This window comes from Corythoichthys intestinalis, chromosome 6 (assembly GCF_030265065.1).
Source record: "Corythoichthys intestinalis isolate RoL2023-P3 chromosome 6, ASM3026506v1, whole genome shotgun sequence".
Lineage (NCBI taxonomy): Eukaryota > Metazoa > Chordata > Actinopteri > Syngnathiformes > Syngnathidae > Corythoichthys > Corythoichthys intestinalis.
The window spans coordinates 8,595,464-8,619,392 of NC_080400.1; the positions used below are offsets into that span (position 1 = coordinate 8,595,464).

Consider the following 23,929-nt stretch of genomic DNA (forward strand, 5'->3'; position numbering starts at 1 on the left):
CACTCCAAACTCCACTGGTAGATGGTAAATGGTAGACATACAAGACCATTGATAATCTCCCTCGATCTGGGGCTCCATGCAAGATCTCACCCCGTGGTGTCAAAATGATAACGAGAACGGTGAGCAAAAATCCCAGAACCACACGGGAGGACCTAGTGAATGACCTACAGAGAGCTGGGATCACAGTAACAAAGGCTACTATCAGTAACACAATGCGCCGCCAGGGACTCAAATCCTGCACTGCCAGACGTGTCCCCCTGCTGAAGAAAGTACACGTCCAGTCTCGTCTGCGGTTCGCTAGAGAGCATTTGGATGATCCAGAAGAGGACTGGGAGTATGTGTTATGGTCAGATGAAACCAAAATAGAACTTTTTGACAGAAACACAGGTTCTCGTGTTTGGAGGAGAAAGAATACTGAATTGCTTCCGAAGAACACCATACCCACTGTGAAGCATGGGGGTGGAAACATCATGCTTTGGGGCTGTTTTTCTGCAAAGGGACCAGGACAACTGATCTGTGTAAAGGAAAGAATGAATGGGGCCATGTATCGAGAGATTTTAAGTGAAAATCTCCTTCCATCAGCAAGGGCATTGAAGATGAGACGTGGTTGGGTCTTTCAGCATGACAATGATCACAAACACACAGCTAGGGCAACAAAGGAGTGGTTTCGTAAGAAGCATTTCAAGGTCCTGGAGTGGCCTACCCAGTCTCCAGATCTCAACTCTATAGAAAATGTGTGGAGGGAGTTGAAAGTCCGTGTTGCCCAACCACAGCCCCAAAATATCACTGCTCTAGAGGAGATCTGCATGGAGGAATGGGCCAAAATACCAGCAACAGTGTTTGAAAAGCTTGGGAAGAGTTACAGAAAACGTTTGGCCTCCGTTATTGCCAACAAAGGGTACATAACAAAGTATTGAGATGAACTTTTGGCATTGACCAAATACTTATTGATTTGCAAATAAATTCTTTAAAGATCAAAAAATGTGATTTTCTGTTTTTTTTTTTTTCCACATTCTGTCTCTCATGGTTGAGCTTTACCCATGTTGACATCAACATCGTAAGCAGTTACTAACAATGTTACTCATTACTTGAGTATTCTTTTCACCAAATACTTTTTCACTTGTACTTGGCTATGTTTTTTTTTATGACTACTTTTTCTTGAGTAATATTACGGTATTGGCCCGAGTATAAGACGGCCCTGCTTTTAAGACGACCCCCTTTTTTTCAAGACTCAGGTTTGAAAAAAGGACTTTTTGAACACCTAATTATTTTTTATACAGAAAATAATTACAGTACATCCGAAACAAATGATTTTTAACAATATATTTGAGAGAAAAAGCATGTTATTTTGACTCATTCAAATCTTAATATCTGAACATTTAAATATGTAAAGTGCAATCACATTCGTAAATGAATGGATTCTGGTTTTTGAAATGTAAACAAACCAATCTATTGTGATAAAACAACAACATTGCAGTAACTGCATTAACCATCAAAGTGAAGTCTAACTGTAACTAGTCTTGAAACATCTGAATCACGAAAAACATTGCAATAAAACAATGCAAACTGGTTAAACTTGAGAGTTCTGTCATGACAGAACATCACTTCAATGATATCTGGCGCCATCTAGCGTCGTGAATGGGGAAAGTAGCTGAGATTTGTCAGGACAGAACATCGCTTCAATGATAACTGCCGCCATCTAGCCTCGTGAATGAATATAATGTAGACCATGAATATAGGACGACCCCCTCTTTTTCTCTCTTATTTCAATGCAAAAAAGACCGTCTTATATTCGGATCAATACGGTATTTTGCACTAGCGCTACTCTTAATTGATTAGAATTTTTGGCTACTCTACCCACTTATGATAATTTCCCTTTTATTTTCTAAACCAGGGGTCCCCAAAGTTTTTCCTGTGAGGGCCACATAACTTTTCCCTTCTCTGATGAGGGGCCGGGGTCAGTTTGTACCAGAAAAAGTGTGATGATTGCAGGAGTGCCTAAATGTAAAAAAATATTGTTTTTTCCAGAAAGCCACATTCAAATAACCCTTGCTGGATTCTTCACAGAACAAAAGTAAATAAAATAATTATAATATAATATAATATAATATAATATAATATAATATAATATAATATAGCCCTCTCTGTGTTCTTCACAGAAAAAGCCAGGAAATCAATAACACAAGTAAAAAAAAAAAAAAAAAATTAAAAAAAAAACAATTGGTAAGTGGGCCGGACCAAATGTGGAGCCGGGCCGTAGTTTAGGTGTCCCTGTAACCAACAATCCAATATAAAATTGACTAAAGTTTAATTTTTTGCTATTTTGAAATATTTACTCAGTAACTTTTGAACCTATCTGAATAATCAGTTATGAAAATCAGTTAACTGAATAATTAGTTAATTGACTTATTGACTTTTAAACCTAAACGTGTTCTTAAATAGTAAGTGAAACACTTCTAATCAACAATTACCATTAAAGCAACTTCAAATAATACAGTTTAATAAGAAGAATATATTTATATTTTATTGAAGTGAACTTTTTAACACTTTTTTTTCTTTCCCTCAAATAACCTGGCCATTCGATCTGTATAAAGTGAAATTTGGTTAACCCAACCCTATTTCATCACATAGTGTGTGTGTTTGAGTACATGTACTCTATGAGTAATAGTACTGGTGGAAATACCTTTTACCAAAACAACAACACGTCTTTTATTTAAATCACTTCCTATGCAATGTTGCTTTAGAGTGACATCAACAACATTCCACTATGGTGACTGCAAGCGTCCAGCAGTAGTTGAAGTGTTTAGTGGCGAGCTTATCGCACACAAATGAGAGTTGGTGGCAGCTGTAACTTGACCTTGGCACTCCTGAAAAGCTGTGACAATGGTGCCCCGTTCGGGCCCTCCTATCGTGGTCCGGGCCGGTCTATTTATAAAGAGCAGACACAGTGCAAGAGGTCAGTCAAAACGAAGTGACACCAACTCGAGAACAAAAGGTGAGAAATGTTTACTGTTACTGCGCTAGTTATTGATACTTTGGATGCTAAAACTTTGACAGAAAATATTCAGTACATACTTTTGAATGCAGTACTCATTTTTAAGAGGAAAGTTTAGCCCCCCCATCTCCAAAAACAATCAAACAAAAAAACGGTCCCACTAACTTCCACTAACAATCCACTTTTATGAGATATTATTTTTTCCGGCATGTGCTACGCAACCTTGGCAAATACTCAGGCAACTAAAGCGCTAATTATATATACAGTACTGTAATTTCTGGTTACTGAAGTTGAGCCATATTCCGACTTTTACGTCCAGGAAGATGCCATCGATCCGCCACGAGCATTGCGAGCGGTGTTACGTTGTCCACTGCCAGGTGCCGGCATGGCTCTCCATCGGCTGCGTGGTCATCCGCTGCCCCAACGACTGTGGCGCCTTCCTGCACGCCTGCAAGGAAGAGGAGCACCGTCTCCTGTGCCCCAACGAGACAGTGGCCTGTCTTAACGCAGACTACGGCTGCCCACTGAGTATGCTGAGGCACCGGCGGGCAAGACACCTGGAGGTCTGCCCGGCTAGCGTTGTCGGCTGCTCTCAGGAGTGGAACCGCTGGCCTGTTCCTGATGGGGAACTGACCTTCTACAAGAACGCCTCCCAACAAAGCGAGATTCACCTTGATGTTGCTTTGGCCCTGAGGGATCAAGAGCTGCTGTTTCATTCCATCAAGATGAAGAGTGTTTTCCCTGAGCTGACATTGGCATATCCTCAGGATTTAGACATCGGGATGGCAAGGGAGGATCCATGTTTAGCTTCTGGTGGGTGTACACAAAATGCATGTACAGGAATGAAAGAGGAAGAACTAAATGACGCAATAAGGGATGAGTTAAATGTGGAAAACCTTCAGAACTACAGCTCCTGGGAGAGAATATTCAAGAAAGAGATGAACGGGTGTGAACAGACAAGCAAAAATGTAGCAAAAAAAGCAGAGTGTGGAAAAGAAATGGACCAGTCAAGGGAAAGTTCTTCATCCAAGAACGAAGTGTCTGGCCTGGCACCATGGCAGGACGGCGTCTTGGAGAGATTGGGCAAGGAGGTCAACATCGGTGAATACAACATGTACCTGGTACACAACGGATCCATGCTCATTAACTTCGGACAGCTGAGCGCCTGCACCCCGAGGGAGAGGGATTTTGTTTACGGAAGCCTGGAACCCATCGAGGTGAAGTCTGTCCGTTCCTTCAATGTTCCCAGCAGCTACCGAGCCAAGCGTTGCCACCTGAAAGACCCGAGTCGCAAGATCAAGATCGCACACCAGTGTGTGGACACGCTAGATTTGGGCGTCTCAGCGGAGGAGATGCCCAAGTGCGACGATGTCGATGCTACGTTGTTGTGCTGTCTGGAGAAAGAATTTAAAGGGCATCTCATCTCCGAAACCACCGGGATGGACGGGCTGTACGTCAACGTTGGGACACAAACGTACGACTTTGATTCCGTGCCATTCCCAGCCGAGGCGTCGCTTGCCGATGTAGTCGCCGGCAAACCGCGCTGTCTTCACGTCCGCACAGAATCCGAGTCGGTAACTAGGCGGCATAATAGGACGAGCTCAGCCTTCAGCTACATATGTGGTCTCTTCTTCCGCCGTGATGAATACCGCTGGCACTTCAGGAATGTCCACACCGACATCCAGGCTGGCCTCGGCGGATGGTTCCTACAACGTTGCCCCTTAGCATACCTCGGCTGCACTTTCGCCCAGACTAGGTTTCAACCAGGCGGTCAACCGGCTGTGGTCAAATACCACCATGTTGTCGACAAGCTAGTCATCCAACCGGATGTCTCCCGAGAGCTACTTGAGGATGTCAAAACGTTACATAGCCAGAATCCCTTGAACCGACTGCCCTTGGAGATTCTCCAGCACATCGCTGGATACCTGGACTCTTTCAGTTTGTCGCAGTTGTCACAAGTGTCGCGTCAGATGAGGGAGGCATGTGCCACCTTACTGCAGACCCGAGGGATGGTGTCCCTCAAATGGGAGAAGAAGACATATTCCCATGGTGGGAGCTCGTGGAAGAGTCGAAAGAAAGCAAGTATCTAGTATCTGTTTTTGTACATTCGTACAACTCCATAATACTATTTTTGCTACAGCATGGTTGCAGCCCTTCTAAGCATACACCTACATACAGTGGGGCAAATAAGTATTTAGTCAACCACTAATTGTGCAAGTTCTCCCACTTAAAAACATTAGAGAGGCCTGTAATTGTCAACAGGGTTAAACCTCAACCATCAGAGACAGAATGTGGGGGGAAAAAAAACAGAAAATCACATTGTTTGATTTTTAAATGATTTATTTGCAAATCATGGTGGAAAATAAGTATTTGGTCAATACCAAAAGTTCATCACAATACTTTTTTATGTACCCTTTGTTGCCAATAACGGAGGCCAAACGTTTTTTGTAACTCTTCACAAGTTTTTCACACACTGTTGCTGGTATTTTGGCCCATTCCTCCTTGCACATCTCCTCTAGAGCAGTGATGTTCTGGGGCTGTCGTTGGGCAACACGGACTTTCAACTCCCTCCACAGATTTTCTATGGGGTTGAGACCTGGAGGCTGGCAAGGCCACTCCAGGACCGTGAAATGCTTCTTAGGAAGCCACTCCTATGTAGCCCTGGCTTTGTGTTTGGGATCATTGTCATGCTGAAAGACCCAGCCACGTCTCAGCTTCAATGCGCTTGCTGATGGAAGGAGATTTTCACTCAAAATCTCTTGATACATGGACCCATTCATTCTTTCCTTTACACAGATCAGTCTTCCTGGTCCCTTTGCAGAAAAACAGCCCCAAAGCATGATGTTTCCACCCCCATAAATCACAGTGGGTATGGTGCAATTCAGTGTTCTTTTTCCTCCAAACAAGAGGACCTGTGTTTCTACCAAAAAGTTCTATTTTGGTTTCATCTGACCAAAACACATTCTCCCAGTCCTCTTCTGGATCGTCCAAATGCTCTCTAGCAAACCGCAGACGGACCTGGACGTGTACTTTCTTCAGCAGGGGGACTCGCCTGGCACTGCAGGATTTGAGTCCCTGGTGGCGCATTGTGTTACTGATAGTAGCCTTTGTTACTGTGGTCTCAGCTCTCTGTAGGTCATTCACTAGGTCCCCCCGTGTGGTTCTGGGATTTTTGCTCCCCGTTCTTGTTATCATTTTGACGCCACGGGGTGAGGAGAGAGTTGAAAGTCCGTGTTGCCCAACGACAGCCCCAAAACATCACTGCTCTAGAGGAGATCTGCATGGAGGAACGGGCCAAAATACCAGCAACAGTGTGTGAAAGGCTTGTGAAGTGTTACAGAAAATGTTTGGCCTCCGTTATTGCCAACAAAGGGTACATAACAAAGTATTGAGATGAACTTTTGGTATAGACCAAATACTTTTTTTCCACCATGATTTGCAAATAAATTCTTTAAAAATCAAACAATGTGATTTTCTGTTTTTTTTTTTTTCCACATTCTCTCATGGTTGAGGTTAACCCATGTTGACAATTACAGGCCTCTCTAATATTTTCAAGTGGGAGAACTTGCACAATTAGTGGTTGACTAAATACTTATTTGCCCCACTGTGTATAGCCGTAACGCTAACCCTAAACCCTTAAACTAAATCTAAAGCAACCATGATCATTGTTTTATAGACAAGTTTCCGACGTACTTCTGCATTTCTGCTCGCGACTTCCTTTTTCCATGTTCTCTAACCAAAATAACAATGGAGCTGGAGTGGCATCACTTATCAATATCACTCGAAAAAGACAATTTAGAAATCTGGCATCCATCTGCCATCATCACAGCATAGGAGGACATCATGTTCATGAAGGCAGATGTGGAACCAAGTCCGTACCACGACAAGACCGGGTGTTTATGTAGCCATGCTGCCGCTGTGTTATGGAAGGTATGTTCTTCCCATCTCTGCTTTTCCACATGTCCAGTGCTCCAAAAATATGACAGCCAAAATCTTGCGCATGAAACGACTTGTTGTCTTTGATATTGCTGTTACGATGATGATTGTGATGATGTTAAATATTATTTACTTCAACTACTGTACTGCTGTAGCTGTAACACCTGCTATCTCCTGCTAGCCTGTTGCTAATCAGTACGTGTAGGATGGCACAATTATTATGTTAAATTTGACTACAATTCTGTGTTTTGCGTCACAGCTGAGACATCATTAGCTTTGCTAAATCTATTTATACTACGATAAAGAAATGGAAAATAAACACTCATCTACTACAAGTCATACATGGGCTTCTTACCCTAAATGCGAGTATTACAAGTTTTTGTTCGTTTGTTTACAGGTGGAAAACACTGTTAGGCAAGGGAAGACAACTTGATGTGCCTCACAACAACACTGTACGTTGATGATCATATATCGAGACTATGTGCATTCACTTTGATGATGGAAGGTTCGGATTACTGTATGTTCCACCTTCATTAATATTTTTCTAATAATTTGATAAATTGTGATTTATTGACCTGTTTTGCACATGCACCAATCGTTTTAAATAAAACAAGAAATGGAATCATGTTGTCCAAAAGTTTTATTGCGATCAATATCTGCAATAAATAAGAATGACATACTATTTGTGTTTTTATGTACAGTGGGGCAAATAAGTATTTGGCCAACCACCAATTGTGCAAGTTCTCCTACTTGAAAAGATTAGAGAGGCCAACATGGGTAAACCTCAACCATGAGAGACAGAATGTGAAAAAAAAAAAAAACAGAAAATCACATTGTTTGATTTTTAAAGAATTTATTTCCAAATTAGAGTGGAAAATAAGTAGATTTCTGGCTGTCAAAGAGGTCTAACTTCTTGTAACGAGGTCTAACGAGGCTCCACTCGTTACCTGTATTAATGGCACCTGTTTTAACTCATTTTCGGTATAAAAGACACCTGTCCACAACAACCTCAGTCAGTCACACTCCAAACTCCACTATGGCTAAGACCAAAGAGTTGTCGAAGGACACCGGAGACAAAATTGTAGACCTGCACCAGGCTGGGAAGACTGAATCTGCAATAAGTAAAACGCTTGGTGTAAAGAAATCAACTGTGGGAGCAATTATTACAAAATGGAAGACATACAAGACCACTGATAATCGCCCTCGATCTGGGGCTCCATGGTAGATCTCACCCCATGGCGTCAAAATGATAACAAGAACGGTGAGAAAAAATCCCAGAACCGCACGGGGGGACCTAGTGAATAACCTCGAGAGAGGTGGGACCACAGTAACAAAGGCTACGATCAGTAACACAATACGCCGCCAGGGACTCAAATCCTGCACTGCCAGACGTGTCCCCCTGCTGAAGAAAGTATACGTGCAGGCCCGCCTGCGGTTCGCAAGACAGCATTTGGATGATCCAGAAAAGGACTGGGAGAATGTGTTATGGTCAGATGAAACCAAAATAGAAATTTTTGGTAGAAACACGGGTTCTCGTTTTTGGAGGAGAAAGAATACTGAATTGTATCCGAAGAACACCATACCCACTGTGAAGCATGGGGGTGGAGACATCATGCTTTGGGGCTTTTTTTCTGCAAAGGGACCAGGACGACTGATCTGTGTAAAGGAAAGAATGAATGGGGTCATGTATCGAGAGATTTTGAGTGAAAAACTCCTTCCATCAGCAAGGGCATTGAAGATGAGACGTTGCTGGGTCTTTCATCATGACAATGATCCCAAACACACAGCCAGGGCAAAATCTGTGGAGGGAGTTGAAAATCCGTGTTGCCCAACGACAGCCCCAAAACATCACTGCTCTAGAGGAGATCTACATGGAGGAATGGGCCAAAATACCAGCAACAGTATGTGAAAAGCTTGTGCAGAGTTACAGAAAACATTTGGCCTCCGTTATTGCCAACAAAGGGTACAAAACAAAGTATTGAGATGAACTTTTGGTATTGACCAAATACTTGTTTTCCACCATGATTTGCAAGTAAATTCTTTAAAAATCAAACAATGTGATTTTCTGTTTTTTCCCCCCACATTCTGTCTCTCATGGTTGAGGTTTACCCATGTTGACAATTACAGGCCTCTCTAATATTTTCAAGTGGGATAACTAGCACAATTAGTGGTTCAATAAATACTTATTTGCCCCACTGTAGCTGACGTTATATTGTTGTTTGAAAAAAAAAAAAAAAGACTGACAACATTTAGTCATTACTTGAGCACCGATTATTATTATTTTCTTTTATTTTTACATGTGCTTTACTTTTACTTGAGTAACATTATTTTAAATTAATGCTGCTTTTACTGGTGTGAAATGTTTTGGCTATTTTACTCACCTTTGTTTAAAACACCAGGGACCAGATCTGGCTCGCCACATCACTTTAGGAGCCCACAAAACTGCTATCCAACTCTTCTTCTTGTTAGCAGTCACTGGAAAATGTCAGACATTGTAAACACCAGCCAGACCCGTGGGCTGCCTCTGTAGCAATGCAAACTATTGCAGACATTTCATCCATTCACTTTTATAGACTTTGGTAGGTCATGTTTAAGATATGTGCAAACCTAATGTGTCATACACATGATTGAACAAAGCAAGGGCGTAGGTTTGGTCTCAACATTGGTCGGGACGCTATAACAGTATAACCTGCATGTACAATATTTGCTGGGCACGGGACATTAATAAGACCAAAGAGATGGGGTACATTTCTCAAAAATAGCTGGTTCCTACGTAAAAATGAAAAAAAAGTTAAAATTATTTTCATGGGGGAAAGTCGTTTTTCAAAATGCTTGCTTCATATAAAGGACATTTACAGTGGTTGTGTTTTTTTGTTGTTGTTGTTTTTGGAGGGGGTTAGAAAAATGAGCATAAGCTACAAATAGAACTATATATTTTTTTAATGATGTAGAAAATACATTTTAATTTATGAATAAATGCACAAAATGCACTGCACAGTTGAATTAACGTTAACAGTAAAAAAGCATACAACAAGACACATCTCTAAGCAGATTTCGACTCGAGTTTTGCAGGTTAGCAAGTTCACACAGTTTAATGTTATGCTAACTATATTGCAGGTCAGACTTTCAGTAGCAAAATCAGTGGCGTGTTCCCCACCTTCACAACATTGACGTCTTTTTACATTACTTACAGTGGCTGCTGCTGCTGCTGGCAGAAAAAAAAACTTCTAATATCCTTCCTCTTTAAAGGGGGCGGAGAAGGTGGCATGTTGACATGCATTTCTGTCGGGATTGTGTGAATGAGGGGGATCTAATCAAAAAGTGCGTTTGAGGGTAAAAATGGACATGCACATTCAGCATGTGATAAGGGATGAAAGTAAGTCCGGACATAATGAAAGTAATTCGCTCAATAATGGTCGGGTCATTTCTATCCTTACAACATATGGGAAGACAATCTGAATTACCTGTATAACTGAACTCATTTTATACTGCAAATAAGGTTGCTTAAAAGTTGGTGGGGACAATTTGAGCATCCTGAAAAGTTGGTAGTGTTATGTCCCTACCGTCCCCATAGGCGGAGTTTGCCTTTTGGGGCAGGGGAGGCACAACATGTTGATGACCCCAAAACGCAGTGTCAGCAATAAAATTAACTTACAAGAATATTTAAAATAATAAGTTGACAATAAGCGTTTTTTGTTTCCCATCATTCTTGAGGGGAATTCCAAATCAGGCTGCTTAGGCAATACTTTTCGGCATGATCGTCATCCATTGAATTTGGTACGCCTGCCGGTATTGTGCCAATGTAGTTACCCCAGTCAAAAATTGTATCCCCTGGGCAGAGCCATACGGAGGTAGATTCGTGTCTTTATTATTCAATCAAAAAAAAAAAGTTGCTTCAATCAAAATATATATTTTCAACCCAAAAAAAAAAGTCGCATCAATCAAAAAAACGTGTTTGAATGCAAAAATAAATTTGAAACTCAAAAAACTAAAAAAAATGCATGTGACAGCTATTTTTCTTTGATTATTATTATCATTTTTTTTTTTTTTTTTGATTGAAGTAATGTTGATTTGTGTTTGGGCCACATTTTGGCTAGCACATTTTTGTCTTTATTATCACTTAATAATCACTTCAATCAAAAAAAAAAGAAAAATTTAAATCCTAGAAAAAAGTTTTTGAATGTGAAAAAAATTTTTGAGATTGAAAAATTTGCAAATGAACACTTCATTTTTAATTGAAAAAGTTTTCTTTGATTGAAGCAATCGTTTTTGTGTTAGGGCCATATTATGATTAGGACATTTGTATCTAAATCATTCAATCCCCAAAAAAGTTGCTTCAATCAAAAAATAATATTTTCAATCAAAGAAAAAAAATCATTTTTAAAAATATTTTTTTCTCTGTATATATATATATATATATATATATATATATATATATATATATATATATATATATATACATATTATATGCAAAGCAAATGACTGTCTAAGGTGCTTGAAAAATAATTTCGAACCGTTATAGAAATGTTTTTTTGTTCATTTCATTCATTTTGGTTGCAGTTTTATTGCTTTACAACTTATATATATATATATATATATATATATATATATATATATATATATATATATATATATATATATATATATATATATATATATATATATATATATACATACATATATATATATATATATACATACATATATATATATATATATATATATATATATATATATATATATATATATATATATATATATATATATATATATATATATATATATATATATATATATAGGAAAATCAATTACATGCAATGACACTTTTCGGCCACCGGAGGGGGCTGCCCCCCCCCTTTAAATCCACCTATGACTGCCCCTATGCAAACTTACGCCCTTGGATCAAAGTCTTGCGATATATCTGCTGTATATATTTGTTAAAGTGTAACTAGTATGTGCCGATGTAATTCAATCCAAATACTGTTCTTAAAATTTCAAGATATGTGTGTGGTGGTAGTTTGTTGATGACAACCAACAACAATCATATGGAGAAAGACAATCTGACCAAACTCAGAGACATGTATTTTTTTTTAAAAAAACTACTCTTCACTTCCACCAAAAAAACACCTTTGGTCCATTTTCAAATATTCATGTAACCTTAATGCGTACATGTTGAACCAGTTCCTCTTTATGGGATTTCAAACTAAAGGGCAAAGGCAGTATATTTATGTATAGATGGAGATCACAAGACAAGCAGCATGCATGAGGCAATGTGATGCGAGCGACGGGGAATGGCCTGACAGCGGGCCAGATAGGTTATCATTCATAGTTGATAACACGACGTGCTCAGCAGCTGAGCATGCTCTCCCAATGAAGGTCGTAAATTGTTGTTTTGAAATGGACACAGAATGACATACTGTCCTCTTATGGATAGTGGGAAATGCATTGGTACTGTATGGAGATGTACACAGATTTTGCATTTGAATTCTTTTTAGGACTGACATTTACAAACTGGTATCTGTATTTCATCAAAATCAACAGTTTTTCTATCGCTGCTTTTGATGTCACGACCAAAAAAAAAACCCAAAACAAAACAAAAAGTACCGTCATTTTCGCACTGTAAGGCGCACCTGACTATAAACCGCAGCTGTCCTCACTCTATGGGGCCGTTTACATGGTGACTCTCCGAGAATACGAAAAATTTCAAATTTGCATTTGCATCTCCATTTGAACAATGTCGCAATTCCGCATGAAAACGATGTAGTATTCATGCCAGGCCCTAGGGGGCAGTGCAGGATTACAGGGCGATAGAGAATGATGCACTTTGACTCCACCAAGCTCCCTCAGCCCGGGAAAAATATGCCCGCCCACTCAAAGCAATGGCATTTTTCTTTTGTTCAAAAAGGCACAAAAATTGAAACGTTCAACATATTTAATTTAAAAATATTATTAAAACAGTAAATTAAAGCCGACATTCCGCCATATTTGCTGTTTTTAATGTTTGGTAGCACCGCTGCGCACGCCCATTGTGACGTGTACGAGTGCTGACGTTAACGGCACGGTCTCGCGCTGCAGGAGCCTTTGATATGCATGCCGAGGAAGCCCCCTTCAATCCCCGGCAATTGGATTCTTCCACTTTGGAGGCAGGATTCGGAAGTTTTCGTCTTCGCCGACACAATATGCACGCGAGGCGAGTCCGCTATTCAGTCATTGCGTCTTTGTGTTGCAGAGTCATCATGTAAATTGCCCCTATTATATATAGCGGAAAACACTCAGGTGACTTGGGGGCAGTCAAGCATAAAGACATATTTTTCTATCAAACACAACAGTTGTTTTGGCTTAAAATACAGCAGTTTATTTTATAGAGGGTTGCAAGAGCGGAAACTGCTTTTTCAGTCTTTTCTGTGTTTTCCACCATATGATATTTACACCAAAAGATATGAGCCGGTAACACTTTATTTGACAGCGGCATCATATGACTGTTACATTTCTTTTGAAAAATTACGAAAGCTGTATATATATCCGTCTTGTGTCTTATCTTTCCATTCCAACAATAATTTACAGAAAAATATGGCATATTTTAGAGATGGTTTGAATTGCGATTAATTACAATTAATTAATTTTTAAGCTGTAATCAACTCGATTAAAAATGTTAATCGCTTGACAGCCCTAATTAAGACCTTGTTTTTCAAATTTTGTGATTCTCTGACAATTGCTTCATATTGCAGGCATTAAAGGGTTAATCACATCTGTCATAAGCATTCAGTAAAGACCATTATAGTGTCATGTCATAATTATGACGCTCTTATGACAGTGTTATGACGCCGCTGTGAAATAAAGTGTTACCTATTAACACAAATAAATAATCAAATAAGCCGCACTGGACTATAAACTGCAGGATTGATAATGAAGGGAAAAAGTAGCAGTCTATATTCCTAAAATTACGGTAACCAGAGAGAGGTACATGGTGAGATACTGTTTGAAAAAAAGAAAAACATATTAGAAAAAATAATGGTAACAAAAACATTAAATTCAAGTGTTCACTTACTCTTTCCTACTTGTTTTGTCAGTTTTATCGTTATTATTATTATTATTTTTAAGTGCTATTATTTTCATCAGACTCTAGTATTTTCTTGTGATTTTCAGATCAGACCACATTTTATAACCAAATTATGCAGAAATGTACACAACTCCAAAGTTTTACATATTTTTCCTCCCATTGCAATTGCAGGAATTGAATGGGTATGCATGTGTTCTGCTTTTGCTCCACAGGTTTGGGAGTTCAGCTCGCTGTTTTGTCCTGTGGAACGATGGCGCTTCACCGAAACTCCCTCCATGGCAGAGCACCTCCAAACTTGTCCCTTCTACCAGAGGGAAGAGCAACGCACCCAGCCTATAGCTTTAAGTGGTTTGAAGGAGGTCAGCAGAGAGGCGAAATTTTAAATGCAATGCTGTAAAAGGTGTTACGCTGCCATCTAACGGGGAAAAACTAGAACGTGTTTCACCATGCGCTTTGCATTCATTTTTCAGTATTAAAACACTTGTACTATTTTTCAATTATTCTTTCACGTCCCTTGACGGCGATAGACGTCCAATCATCCATTAACTTGACGTGATAGAGGAAAAACACAGGTCAATTTAGTATTCTGCACCTAAACATTTGTTAAAAACAGCGGTTAGATCTAACTCAACAAAAATTGTGTTCCAAAGTGTAATCATTATGCTCTCTATTCTGGTTAGATTATCCTGAACAAATCATTGGCTGCAATAGAATAGAATAGAATAGAATAGAATAGAATAGAATAGAATAGAATAGAATAGAATAGAATTTCTTATCAATGTACATCGTAACAGCACTAAAGGTCCAATGCAATGCATAGACATAATCAAAACAGATTATTTAATGCCATCCATCCTGGTCCATCCGCATTTGACATAGAGTATTATCACTAGTATTGAAATTGTAGTACTGTAAACCCTATGGGAAAAAAAATGTACTTTAAAATAATTCAGGTCTTCCTCGGGTTAAAACGTACTGGACTTGCGTGATTTTGACTTTACGGCGCCGGAGTCTTGTCCGCCATTTTGTCTCCGGTGAATTTTATTTTTGTTATTATGCTGACTTTTGTTTTGTGATGTATGCTTTTATTTTGGCACAGGAAGCATAGAGCAGGCAGTACTTTGAAGGAGATAGTAACTTTTCTCGTAGGCACCGTCTGTTTGCATTACTCAACAATCCCTGACAAAAGTCTTGTCGCTTATCCATTTTGTAGAAACAATTGCTAATAAACCTGACTTTTAATGCTTTAATTGGTTTCAGAAATGGCTCATATGAAAGCTAAGACTCTACCAAATGATGTTGAAAGCACAAAAATATATTTGTTTCACTGAAAAAAGATTTATCATTTAATGAAGACATAAAGGTCAAATTTTGGCAAGACAAAAGTTTTGTCGCCTACAGAAAGTAGTGTGAAAATTTAACAAAAAAAATTGTACTTCAGATACAAAAATAAAATAAAATAATCGATAATAAAATAAGCAAATTAAGTGTGCTGTGAGATCCAAATTTAATATTTTGCATGAGTTCCATGGGCTTTGGCAAAGATTCATACAATTTATTGATGAAGTCATCAGGAACATCAAAGAAAGCAGTCTTGCATGCCTCCCAGATTTCATCAACATTCTTGGGTTTCATCTTCCATGCTTCCTCTTTTATACTACCCCAGACATGCTCACTGATGTTCATGTCTGGTGACTAGGCTGGCCAGTCCTGGAGGATCTTGATCTTAAGCCTTCAGGAACTTTGAGGTAGAGATTGAAGGATGCGATGGAGTACCATCCTGCTGCAGAATTTGTCCCTTTTGTGATTAGGAATGCAAGAGGCAGCTTGGATTTGTTGATATTTCAGACTATTTATGTTGCCTTCCACCCCCCAGATCTCTCGCACACCGTCCACCCCCCAGATCTCTCGCACACCCCCATATTGGATGTAACCCCAGACCATGATTTTGCCACCACCAAACTTCACTGTTTTCTGAGTGAATCTTGGATCCATGCGGGCTCCAGTAGGTCTCCTGCAATATTTGCGGCGACTGTGGTGTAATTCAATGGAAGATTCATCTGAAAATCCACCTTTTGCCACATTTCCACGGTCCATCCTTTTGACAGGCTGTGGGCCTTGGCAAATGCCTCAGTTTTTTAATTGTCTGCACCCTGAGATATAAGTAGACTGAAATATCAACAAATCTTAGCTGCCTCTTACATTCCTAATCATAAAAAGGGACAAATTCTGCAGCAGGATGGTGCTCCATCGCATACTTCAATCTCTACTTCAACGTTCCTCAAGGCAAAGAAGAACAAGATCCTCCAGGACTGGCCAGTCCAGTCACCAGACATGAACATCATTGAGCATGTCGGGGGTAGGATGAAAGAGGAAGCATGGAAGATGAAACCCAAGAATGTTGATGAACTCTGGGAGGCATGCAAGACTGCTCTCTCTGAATTTCCTGATGACTTCATCAATAAATTGTATGAATCCTTGCCGACGCCCATGGAACTCATACAAAATATTAAATTTGGATCTCACAGCACCACTACTTAATTCGCTTATATTATGTAACATATTTTTGTGTTTGAAGTACATTTTTTGTTCAATTTTCACACTACTTTCTGTAGGCGACAAAACTTTTGTCTTGCCAAAATTTGACCTTTATGTCTTCATTAAATGATAAATCTTTTTTCAGTGAAACAAATATATTTTTGTACATTCAACATCATTTGGGAGCGTCTTAGCTTTCATAAGAGTCATTTCTGAAACCAATTGAATAATTAAAAGTCAAATTATTAGCAATTGTTTCTACAAAATGGATAAGCGACAAAACTTTTGTCAGGGACTGTAATGCAAATCTGGCGAGAAGGTCGGATTCTTTCAACTTCCACACACAAGTAAGAGCGCATATACACACGAAAAAAAAATGTTTTAGCACACACAAAGAAGAGCGCACGCACACACACGAGGAAAAGCGCTTTTGCTCCCACGTAGAAGTCATGCGGCCGAGTGAAAGAGAGAGGGGAAAGAATACAGCTGCAAGCCTGCGCACACATTTCTCACACACTCTCGTTACCCTCACAAGAGTAACGCTCAAATTCTCCTTTCCAATCCACAACAGACAATAATGCTAAATAACACTCAAACACACCCTTCTTCCGGACCACAGCCCACCTCACCAGAGCCTTTAAGAGACTGAATGTTTAACAAATAGTTGTCATTTCGTTTGGGAATCTTTTGTGGACTTGTGATATGGTGACCTTGGATCCAGTTTGCCTCTTCGTCTGGTACTCTCTGTGCTGTATGATTGCTGCCGAATTCAAATAAATTCGGTTGGCTGGCGTGATTCTTGCAATCTGGATAAAAGTCAGATTCCTTCAAAATGAAACTGATTAAATTTCATTTTTATTTTAGTTTCATTCTGCAATTTTTGATCTCATGAGCAGCTGAATGAAGTCAGCAAACCGCATAGATGTCTGACATCGTCATTTCGGAGCTCGGGTCGCTGTCTATCTAGAAATTGGCTCCAACATATTGGCAAGGACAGCACAATGATCGATATTATATATTTTTGGATAGTTATTTTGAGATTTAGGGGTACTTAAAAGGTTAATTCTGATTTACGCGGAAATCTGGGTTATGTTGCCAACGTAGGAACGGAACTCGTTTGTAAACCGGGAACTACCTGTATTGGGGCCCCTCACTGGAGTGTATTTCTGATTTTATGCAATTTAATTATATTAACTTTGTTTTTATTAACATTTTATTAATTGTATTTATTTGCAAAAAATATTTTTAAAATACAATCATGATTAATCATACTAATTAAATAAAGATTTAACTATACTTGAAACATGCTTTTTACATATGTAGACATGATATTCTGTAGGCCTTAGTTGTATGCCAAATGTTAATCACTTGGCCTTCATCACAGTGAAAATTGTAGCTGTTAAAATCCTTCAGTCCAGTAAACGTACAAGTGTTCAACCAAACAACAACAACAGAAAACCTGTTTTTTGTTTTTTTAACAATGTACATTTTCCATCATACAGTGGGGCAAATAAGTATTTAGTCAACCACCAATTGTGCAAATTCTCCTACTTGAAAAGATTAGCGAGGCCTGTAATTGTCAACATGGGTAAACCTCAACCATGAGAGACAGAATGTGGAAAAAAAAAAACAGAAAATCACATTTTTTGATTTTTAAAGAATTTATTTCCAAATTAGAGTGGAAATTAAGTATTTGGTCACCTACAAACAAGCAAGATTTCTGGCATTCAAAGAGGTCTAACTTCTTCTAACGAGGTCTAACGAGGCTCCAGTCGTTACCTGTATTATTGGCACCTGTTTTAACTCATTATCGGTATAAAAGACACCTGTCTACAACAACCTCAGTCCGTCACACTCCAAACTCCACTATGGCCAAGACCAAAGAGCTGTCGAAGGACACCAGAGACAAAATTGTAGACCTGCACCAGGCTGGGAAGACTGAATCTGCAATAGGTAAAATACTTGGTGTAAAGAAATCAACTGTGGGAGCAATATTAGAAAATGGAAGACATACAAGACCACTGATAATCTCCCTCTATCTGGGGCTCCATGCAAGATCTCAACCCGTGGCGTCAAAATGATAACAAGAACGGTGAGCAAAATCCTAGCTGGGATCACAGTAACAAAGGCTACTATCAGTAACACAATGCGCCGCCAGGGACTCAAATCTTGCACTGCCAGACGTGTCCCCCTGCTGAAGAAAGTACAGGTCCAGGCCCGTCTGCGGTTTGCTAGAGAGCATTTGGATGATCCAGAAGAGGACTGGGAGAATGTGTTATGGTCAGATGAAACCCAAATAGAACTTTTTGGTAGAAAAACATAGGTTCTCGTGTTTGGAGGAGAAAGAATACTGAATTGCATCCGAAGAACACCATACCCACTGTGAAGCATGGGCGTGGAAACATCATGCTTTGGGGCTGTTTTTCTGCAAAGGGACCAGGACGACTGATCTGTTTAAAGGAAAGAATGAATGGGGCCATGTATGGAGAGATTTTGAATAAAAATCTCCTTCCATCAGCAAGGGCATTGATGAGATGTGGCTGGGTCTTTCAGCATGACAATGATCCCAAACACACAGCCAGGGCAACAAAGGAGTGGCATGTAAGAAGCATTTCAAGGTCCTGGAGTGGAGCCTAGCCAGTCTCCAGATCTCAACCCCATAGAAAATATGTTGAGGGAGTTGAAAGTCCGTGTTGCCCAACAACAGCCCCAAAACATCACTGCTCTAGAGGAGATCTGCATGGAGGAATGGGCCAAAATACCAGCAACAGTGTATGAAAAGCTTGTGAATAGTTATAGAAAACGTTTGGCCTCCGTTATTGCCAACAAAGGGTACATAACAAAGTATTGAGATGAACTTTTGGTATTGACCAAATACTTATTTTCCACCATGATTTGCAAATAAATTCTTTAAAAATCAAAAAAATGTGATTTTCTGTTTGTTTTTTCCACGTTCTGTCTCTCATGGTTGAGGTTTGCCCATGTTGACAGTTAGAGGCCTCTCTAATATTTTCAAGTGGGAGAACTTGCACAATTAGTGGTTGACTAAATACATATTTCCCCCACTGTTCATCTAGGATGAAAAAAAATAAAACCTCAATTGATTACAACTACAGTCTGGTCTCGCCGATGTCTGGGTTACGCAGCTTTCCGATGACCTCGCAGAGCATCTTGTTGCAAAGTGCTGCGTACGGGTTCAGCTGCACCACCTGTTGTCGGGCGAATTCGTTGCCAAGTGCTGCCGCCTTCTGGAAGTCCTCCCGGGCCTTGTCGTCTTGGCTCGCTAGCCTACGCAGGAGGCCCCGTTGGACTAACGCTTGGCAGGCTGTCCGACCCCTGCCCTCGCTCAGGGAGATGGCGCGGTCCAAGTCCTCCAGAGCACCTCAAGGCAGAATAAAATTGGATGAATATACAGTATATAACTAGAGGAGCACCCTGGGAGAGCTGATTCCGGCAAATTCAAAGCATATGTATATTTGGTAGAATGGGCACGCTTATCTTTGATCTCATGCAAAATGAAATTTTATCTAACCCTTTCAGGGACAAAGGACACTACAGGGGACATCTATTCAAAGTTATTAGCTTCATTCATTGCAAGCCCTCACGAGGAAGAGCGTATTTGCGGGTAGTGTCAGCTCCTACGAAGAAGCCGCGCAGCCGAGTGAGAGAGAAAGGGAAAAGAAAGTCTGCGCACATACATGTTGCTTGTAAATCATACACCTGTATACAGTGCCCTCCATAATTATTGGCACCCTTGAAAAAGATGTGTTTTTTAGCTTTTAATATACATTTTTTTATTCAAATAATATGGGACCTTAATGGGAAAAAAGAGAAAAATCCAACCTTCAATACAAGTGCTTTCATTCAGTGGGGAAAAAATCCCACATAAAGAAAAAATTATTTGACATCAAATAATGTGTGTCACAATTATTAGCACCCCTGGTGTTAATACTTTGTACAACCCCCTTTTGCCAACAAAACAAGGTCTGGGGACTGAGATGGCCATGGGAGGAGCTTGATTTTGTGTCTGGTGAACCCTTTCTGTGTCGATTAGGCCATATGTTTAGGGTCACTGTCTTGCTGAAAGACCCAGTGACGACCCATCTTCAGCTTTCGGGCAGAGGGCAACAGATTTTGATTTGGGGCGAGTTTATGCGATTGTTTTTGATGAAGTGCGGATGCTAACTGATACATGCTAATCGTTTGTGTGGATTTTTACTGCCGTATCAGCAGCTAGTTTGGACTGCTGTTATTCAAGATGAAGCTGATTTAATTTCATTTTTATTTTAGTTTTATTCTGGAAGTTTTGATGTCATGAGCACCTGAATAAAGTCAGCAAACCACACGGACGTCTGATATTGTCATTTTGGAGCTTAGGTAGGATTTTGCTCCGATATCTTGGCGAGCTGTGGCGGACTTGGCAATTTTGGGGCCTAAGGCGAACATATCCAGGGGCCCTCTTCATGGGTCAGGGGTTAGAAAGGTGATAAGGGTGTGGAGGAAATATGTTCTGGTACACTAGGGCTGTCCTAAGCGACAAATTTTCTCCTGATTATTCAGCCCACTAGTTTTACGATTAGTCGACTAATCTAATATTTTTCTTCTTTTTTTTTTTTTTACGCTTATTAATTCACAAACCATTTTGGAACACTTACATTCTTTATTAAAGTACAAATAATCATGTAAATAACAATAATTAATCACAAATAAACAATGAGGTTAAATGCTGATAGCATTTACTAGTGCAAAAGAATGGAAAGTAAACAAATTCAGAACACTGACTTTGCCTTTCCAACATTATTCAAAACAATTCTTAAAAAACAATTCTAGCACTATTATAGTATACTACTATATATAATAGTAGTATAAAATTATAATAATTATTCATTGCCAATCATATTTGTCATAAAGAGTGTCATTTGAAAGCTATTCTTAGTGTAGAATCTGTATTATGTAGTATTTACTCAACATATTATAATATTAATTCTGAAGTATGTGGGATTAACTCCAGAAATCGTTTTTTATATGACGAACATGACTTGCTTTTTTTTTTTTTAAATGTTCACCAGAGGTAAGCTTTACATGCCGTAAAAAAACATTTTTCGTTATTGCTTGTGGTAATAGATTTAATTTTTTTTTCATTAGCAAATGCTGTTAACCAGCTGTTGAGTGTTATTGTATGACTGATTGGAACTGTCCCGCATTGTTTCGCCACAGGGTGTGCTGTCGTGTATTTTATGTTCGGTGTGAAGAAGAAGAAAGTTTAAAGCGGCATTAGCGGCCTGTTCTCAACTTCTCCCTTACTGCACTTTGGCTTTCATGGAGAGCACATTCGCTCATGTGTTCGAAATAAACGATAGCCGACGTGCAAAGCAGCAAGTGAGCTGTAAAAATAGCAAGCTTAGTGGTGTGAAAAACACGGGAGAGCTAAGTGAAGCTAACGAACAGCTAAGCGGAACTAAGCGATGCTAAATGGCGCTAAATGAAATGTTAAGCGACTGATACTCAGTCCGTCGTCGTGGAACGTTCCATTGTAGTGTGTGTGTGGGGGAGAGATAATATAAATGCAGCATTTAAATGGCTTTCTTTTTTGTTTTTTTATTTCTTTGTTCGCTATGCTGACATAATTATGCATGATGAATAGTTGGGGGTGCTGCTGGTTCCGGTGGCCCAAGCCCTTGCTCGTTGGGGCAAGGGCAGGTGGTTGGGGGCCCCCTACTGGTTGGAGGCCTAAGGCGATCGCCCACTTCGCCTGAATAGTAGATCCGCCCATGAGGCGAGGACAGTACAATGACGTATAATGCATGTTTTTGGATAGTAATTTTGCGATTTAGGCAGTATTTAGGGGTTCTTAAATGGTTAATTCAGACTTACACAGAATTTACGTCGCCAGCTTTGGAACGGAACTCATTTGTAACCCGGACTACCTGTATAAGAAATATAAGCTATCGCAATTGGTTCCCTGGCCGCAAGTTTAAGACATCTGTCTAATATGAACTTAGGGAAATAAACTTAAGAAAAAAAAAATCATAATCCGTACATGAAAGGGTTATATTTGCTGTAATCACAAAATTCATTTCCTGGCCTCTATGAGCTTTGACCTCATTACCCTAAAATTTAATCCCCTCTTCCATTTGATATTGCAAACATATCCTGCAAGTTTGATAGCTCGCCAACGTTCCCAGGGTCACAAGGGCCCGTTCATAGCTCAAATTTTGCTACCTGTTGTGTTTCCTTGGAGTCGCAGTGTCTGTGCCCGGTTGTTGTAAGCTGACGCACGCCGGGGCAGAACTTGTACGGCCTGGTCGAAAAGCTCAAGGGCCTCCCGCAAGTCCCCCGCCTCGGCCGCAGAGACTCCACGACTCTCCAAGTTTTTTACTTGCCTCAGCAAGTCTGCATCAAAGGAGCTTTCTGCCATGGGAGAGATAAAGTGCTTAAAAAGGTGCTGTTTTAGACAGAAACACTAAAATGCCAGCTAAATCACATGTAGAGATTGAACATTGCCAGCATTTTTTTTTAGTAACCAAGAGTTAACTCTACCACCTCCCAATCACTACAATGTGGGTAGCCTCACCATCATCCGTTAATTCCTGCTCCAGGTCCAGCCCAGGGACGTCGCCATACGGGGTGTTAGGATTGAAAATAGCCTGCAAGACTGCTCGGTCGTGCTCTGATGCCATTGTGTGCAAAAAATGGAGGAGGAAAAAAAGACCAAACAAACAGGAGAAGCACTGCAGGAGAAGAAAGAGGAGATTTGGGCCTCACAGCCCAAAAGCGAAGCCAGCCAATAGGGTGAGGGGGCGGTAGAGGAGGTGGACTTTGAGCACATCTGTCTGTGGCTTGTTGGAATACCAGCGCATAGTCTGTACCACTACAGAAACAATAGGAACGACTACATAAAGACTATGGAGAAAAATAAGACAGTTACAGCTCCGTCTTTGGTCACCTAACCACACCAGTGACGTGTACTGACAGGAAGACTAATCTTCATTGGATGGAAAGACGTATTTGTAATCACCTTTGGGCATTTTTGGTTGGTGGTGTGTCATGAGATTTTTTTTTTTTTCTAGTGTAAAATATGCCTTAGCTCAATAAAAGTTGGGTGACTACTTTGTTTTGCTAAGCAAACAGTAAGAACAGCAAACACTCCCTTTTAAGGAATTTACATCAGGTGATACATCTCACAATCTATTCAAAGGTAACTATTTGAATTAAAATAATAAAATTATATACACACACACACACGCACAGTGGCGTAGCAAGGGTCCCCGGGGGCCCCAGGCAACAAGCAACATGGGGCCCTTCGAGCATGTGCAAGTAAGGGGGACAGTTGGACTTGGAGCAATAGCATATTTAATACAAGTCTAATAACGCCTCACTCTCATAGAGCGCTTTTTAGG

General features: G+C 39.9%; 2 protein-coding genes across 2 annotated transcripts; one reads left to right on the plus strand and one right to left on the minus strand.

Moving 5' to 3' along the window:
• Positions 1 to 2,975: 2,975 nt before the first annotated feature.
• Positions 2,976 to 15,284, plus strand: LOC130917695 (F-box only protein 40-like; the record flags this gene model as incomplete). Its single annotated transcript, XM_057839341.1, has 3 exons — positions 2,976 to 2,995; positions 3,315 to 5,073; positions 14,204 to 15,284. Coding segments are annotated over 3 exons (1,950 nt in total), but the record flags the coding sequence as incomplete, so codon positions are not given.
• Positions 15,285 to 19,531: 4,247 nt separating this feature from the next.
• On the minus strand, positions 19,532 to 23,250 carry LOC130917625 (tetratricopeptide repeat protein 36-like). The gene is made up of 3 exons (XM_057839225.1): positions 23,104 to 23,250; positions 22,752 to 22,940; positions 19,532 to 19,911 (listed from the first exon to the last, which is right to left on the minus strand). Exons 1-3 carry the CDS (start codon positions 23,207 to 23,209, stop codon positions 19,640 to 19,642), a joined length of 567 nt encoding a protein of 188 aa, XP_057695208.1. The 5' UTR covers positions 23,210 to 23,250; the 3' UTR covers positions 19,532 to 19,639.
• Positions 23,251 to 23,929: the final 679 nt, after the last annotated feature.